General features: G+C 41.6%; 1 protein-coding gene across 1 annotated transcript; it reads left to right on the top strand.

Moving 5' to 3' along the window:
- Positions 1–2,734: 2,734 nt before the first annotated feature.
- LOC142947985 (muscarinic acetylcholine receptor M2-like) lies at positions 2,735–4,928 on the top strand. The gene is made up of 3 exons (XM_076089861.1): positions 2,735–2,905; positions 3,092–3,955; positions 4,617–4,928. The coding sequence occupies exons 1-3, from the start codon at positions 2,735–2,737 to the stop codon at positions 4,926–4,928; spliced, it is 1,347 nt and encodes a 448-aa protein (XP_075945976.1).
- The last annotated feature ends 363 nt before the right edge of the window (positions 4,929–5,291 follow it).

The raw sequence follows: 5,291 nt of genomic DNA, 5'->3' as shown, positions 1-5,291 counted from the left end.
TGTAGTCCTTCCCACACTGTTCACTCTGTTATTTGTTTTTCTTTTTCTTCTTCTTTCTGGCTCCATGGCAGTGTGTCATTGAATATTCAGTGTTTTTTTTCTCTTCTGTCTGTTACACTGCTGTGCGAAGCCAAAGCTCAGGTTGATGTGAAATTTCCCACTCTTCAGATTCAGGACTCACTTCTCTGAAATCGCAACAAACCTGCGTGGCAAACCAACTTAACTAGTGCAACAACATCAGGAAGCTTGGTTCAAAATACAAAAAAGAAAAAAAACATATTAGTCAAATGTTGCTTTTACAAATTAGACAGTGTGTGACCTCAAACAATGCCTGGAACTAAGTGTATGTACTGTATTTGTTTGGTCTTTCTTTCAATGTCATATGCATACATGTGTATTTACAAGATTTGCAGTTGCTGGTTGAGTTAAAATCCCATCTGTGCAAACATCCAAAATGATGTTACAGACTTCCCGTTTGTCCTGAGAAAATATATTAAACATTAAAATACATTTATGAGATAGGAATCTTTTTTTCAATTAAATAATGAAATACTACGACTCTTTGATCCCTGTAGTCGTTAAATCTTCCTTTTGATGAAACTGTGTAACGTACACTCTTGTCTCTGCAAACAAGCCCCTTCTCATCCGCCAATAACTACTGACTCTGCAGCGGACTGTTGTATCGTTCATGATATCAAAGACATACAGACTTTTTAAAGCCGAGCTCACCCGGCACGATGAGTACTACTAGAAGCTTATTACCGGTACAGCTGTTGCAGGCAGCATCTGCTGGATCTAATTACTATGTTTCTGTGCCTGTCAGAGAAATACTGTTTGCCTCCCTGACTCTCTCCAGTAGCCCTCGATTACAATTAGGGAGGTCCAGTAATGTAGGTCTTATTAGTGTGAATGAAGGGAAGAAGTGAGGACGGACTTGTGAGCAGGTAGTGATCTCCCACTCTGTTATTAATTAACCAACTTCACATCAATCACATGGGAGCATCCTCACACAAGTTTATTAGACAGCTTGTTTATATATGTTTATGTTGCCTTGCCTATATATACATACGTATATGTATGTATATACCTGTATATATATATATATACATACATACTGTAAATACACATATAAAAAGACACATAAATACTGTAAATACACATATAAAAAGACACATAAATACTCTTATAATGTCGTTTTTAGGGAAACAAACAACAGAAAGACACAGTTCACCCAAATGTATTCCCCAGAGACTAACCTTATGTCAGCAATTGCTACAAGCCTTACTCTGAACCTAACTTTGAGCAGTTGTACAATATTGTAAAACCCCCTGATGCAAATTTGTGATATTGGGCTATATAAATGAAATTGATTTGAATTGAAGCCAAGTCTTAACCCTATAATGGAAGAGTTCACCTTGAGGGGACCTGTGATTTGTCCTAGAATAGACGGTGAGTCCCTGTAAACAGTTTGTAGGATTTGGTGGCGGCAAGCGTCGTAGTTACAGATTACAACCAACCCGGTAGCACGGGTATGAAGGGCTGACCATGTGCACACACATACCCTAACCCTGACACTAACTCTAACCTAACCCTGATTCTTTAGCAAAGATCTTACCCAGTAACATTAAATTCACTATGAGACCAAAACGGCCTAACAATTTAAACCTAAAAATCACAGGCTGTCAAAGACGAGGTCCTGAGAATTTATAGCTAAACTAAACATGCAAACACACGCTCTTTATCATCTGCGATATAAAAGGCCCGGGATGGGTCTTTGATGAGTAAGTGATAGAGTTAGAGATGCCGTAATGAAGTTTCATCTGGCTGTAAGAGCAGGAAGGAAACATCTCTCAGGTACAGTATGATGTTATCAAGTGGCCTAATGGAGTCACTTACATGGTTTTAGCAGTATGCAACAACCTTCATGGTCTCAACTAAGTGTCTTTACATTGATTTTCTGATCAGAATACATCAGTTAATCACATTGCTATGGTGTGTATATTAGTCCCTATCCTGATGTTTCTTGGTTTTTAACATAACAGTAACCGTAATGATACTTTGCCTTAATTGTGGTGTTTTGCTGTCTGTTTGCTTGCCTGGGGACATTTTGAATACACAACCCATTATATATAGAAAAGAACAGGGGTTTAGTAGATGCCTTTATGAGAGCCTGTATTTTCAGCGTGGGTAGAAATCTGTCTTTACACACTGAAAGAACTAAGAGATGTTGTTAGGAAGTGAATCCTTTATGCCTTGGTATCTTTGAATTTGCTTACACTCACAGATTAGAAACTCTCAAGGGGCATTTTGTGTCTTTCAATAGCTCTGTAGAGGTGAGCAGCTGATTTCCAGATAGAAGATTACACCGACCGTGCAGATTCCAAACCTCTTTAGGTCTTGTTTCCGATATGAGTATGAGGGACACTGCTGTATAGTTTAAACACAGCTGCTGCAGCCCATATTTGCTCACCCGTTCATCCTTCACACCTTGGCAAAGCCAAGGCCTTGGCAAAAACACTCAAACACCTGCAAAGTGTTTACACGCTGAACGCTACGCATGATTTTGTATCTGTAACTGTCCAGACAGCAAGAAGCACACACAAATATGAAAGAACTGTCATCACAAAAAGGCAAAAAAATATTTAAAGAGGCTGATTACGTCATAATCTTTGTGTTTATCAGGTATTGTACAGATATGATTTGAGCCTGAGACGGATTTCCAAAACCAGCCAGCATGGAGACTCTGAATTCCTCCCACACCACCAACATCAGCAGCGGTGATAACACCAGCCTCTCCTCTGGAAGCCCGTACTCGACTGTGGAGATTGTTCTCATCAGCCTGGTGGCTGGATCTGTGAGTCTGATCACAGTCATTGGAAATATCCTGGTCATGCTCTCTATAAAGGTTTGGGTTTTCTTTGTTTGATCATTTATGATTAAAGTTTCATCTCTAAACATCTTGAAAAGTACACCAAGACTTTGAGATAAGAATACAGCATGTGCAACTGTGTGCAGAGAGGTAATCTAATATGAGAAAACACACATCGCACAACAAAGGATTAGCATCTGACAGCCTGTTGTTTCTCTAAAGGTAAACAGGAACCTGCAGACTGTCAACAACTACTTCCTGTTCAGCCTGGCCTGTGCGGACCTCATTATTGGCATCTGCTCCATGAACTTCTACACTGTGTATATAGTGATTGGCTACTGGCCCCTGGGAGCAGTGGTGTGTGACCTGTGGTTGGCTGTTGATTATGTTGTCAGCAACGCCTCAGTCATGAACCTGCTCATCATTAGTTTTGACCGTTACTTCTGTGTCACCAAACCGCTCAGCTACCCGGTCCGCCGCAGCACCAAGATGGCGGGTCTGATGATTGCCGCGGCCTGGGTCTTGTCCTTTATCCTCTGGGCTCCAGCCATTTTGTTTTGGCAGTTCATTGTGGGTGGGAGAACCGTGCCGCCAGGTGAGTGCTACATCCAGTTCTTCTCAAATCCTGCGGTGACATTTGGGACAGCCATAGCAGCTTTTTACCTCCCAGTGGCCATCATGATCTACCTCTACTGGCGCATATCCAAGGCAAGCCGCAGCCGTGTGAGGAGGGCAAGCAGGAAGGCCTCAAGTACCAGTCTGGGAGAGGGCCCCTCTCACAGCCAGGAGGAGGGATGTGAGCGCCAGAACAACTGCATCACAACAAGAGAAGCTCAGGTGGAGGCTAAAAATGGGAAGGAAAAGGAAATGCTGCAGAAGCAGAATGGAAGTGGGCCAAGACAGGAAGAAAGAACTGACCAGGTGGACTCTACAGAGGACAGCAACCACGCGTCAACGTCTAAGGACACTGAGGCCCCGGCTTCGTCACAGAAAGAATTCAATGGGGGGAAAAAGACAAATCAAACACCGTCTCCAGAAACCTCAGCTGTTGACAGACAAAGTCTGGCCGCAAGGACACTGTTTAAGGTAAAGTTGTTTACTGAGTTAAAGCTTTGACATTGTGATTCAGATGACTAAAGAAAACACAAATTCAATCAGACTTACAGCTCCAGGGCTCGAGGTATGGCACTGTCAGTCGTTCCACCAATCTGGTCCACACAGAAATATCTTTACTATCAGACGGATTGCCGTAAAGTTTTGTAGAGACAATCATTGTCCCCAGAGGATGAAGCTTAATTGCTTTAGCGATTTTTCGCTGACCCTCTAGCACCACCAGGAGGTTCACATTGTGTTTTTGTGTCTAATGTCTCTATTGGATCGGTCTTCATAAAATTTGGTTAAGACATTCATGTTCACCTCAGGATGAACTGTTATAATATAATATATTAATATATATATTTATTATTTGTCCAATACTTTAGTTTATTTAATTATCTGCAAAACTTAACACATTCCCATTATCCTCAACTGTGCTTTCTGTTTATTGCTACTTAGGAATGTCTGCTGGAAGTGTAAATAAGCAACTGTTAGCTATCAAGTTAGCCTTAAAAAATTTGTAAAGTGCCAAATTGTAAAAGTTTTGTTTGCAGCTTGTTCCAATGCCCCCAAGTTGCCAAACTAAATCAACTGGTATCACTTTAAAAACTTTGAATTGAAAAATGTCCTCTTCTTCTGCTCTCATTTCCAGATGACAAAGCAGAATGTTGTGGCAAAGTGGAAAAGGAAGGGCATTTCTTCCAGGGAGAAAAAGGTGACCCGCACCATCATGGCCATCCTGGTTGCTTTTGTTGCCACATGGACACCGTACAACGTGATGGTCCTGATCAACACCTTCTGTTCCATCTGCATCCCAAACTCCCTCTGGACCATCGGCTACTGGCTCTGCTACATCAACAGCACCATCAACCCAGCCTGCTACGCCCTCTGCAACGCCACCTTCAAAAACACCTTCAAGCACCTGCTCATGTGCCAGTACAAGAACATACGTACAGCGCGATGAGGGCGAAAAACAGAGACCCACTTTTGTGATGGAGTCAAAATAATGTGATGACTCAGAGACGACACAAATGTTAGTTTAGTTGTGTTCTTATTGTGCACTACATTTATTTTTCAATGGAACGTTTTCCAACTGTCACAGAAAAGGAAACTGTGTTTTATAATTGTACCACACATTTAACGTTTCATGATTTTGAAATACATGCCATTGTATTCTCATTCGGTGCATGCTGGTGGAACTGCGGTTTATTGTGAAGAAGTACATTTGATTGAGTGTCAGTTGGGGATTTACTAGACAAGATGTTTTCCTCTTTGCTCCTGCTACACAAGCTTGTGCAGTATGTTGTTTGATATGCAACCTCTTTTT

The sequence above is a fragment of the Anarhichas minor genome, unplaced genomic scaffold, assembly GCF_050575085.1.
Source record: "Anarhichas minor isolate MPS153535 unplaced genomic scaffold, ASM5057508v1 ptg000011l, whole genome shotgun sequence".
Lineage (NCBI taxonomy): Eukaryota > Metazoa > Chordata > Actinopteri > Perciformes > Anarhichadidae > Anarhichas > Anarhichas minor.
The sequence above is the reverse complement of the archived record's forward strand: the minus strand, read 5'-3'. Positions and strand labels throughout refer to the sequence as shown.

Bases quoted from the DNA above. Each gene is read 5' to 3' on its own strand.
- LOC142947985 (XM_076089861.1), top strand. From the start codon at position 2,735: ATGGAGACTCTGAATTCCTCCCACACCACCAACATCAGCAGCGGTGAT. The intron at 2,906-3,091 runs GTTTGGGTTTTC...GTTTCTCTAAAG, and splicing joins TGGTCATGCTCTCTATAAAG to GTAAACAGGAACCTGCAGAC. The intron at 3,956-4,616 runs GTAAAGTTGTTT...TCTCATTTCCAG, and splicing joins CCGCAAGGACACTGTTTAAG to ATGACAAAGCAGAATGTTGT.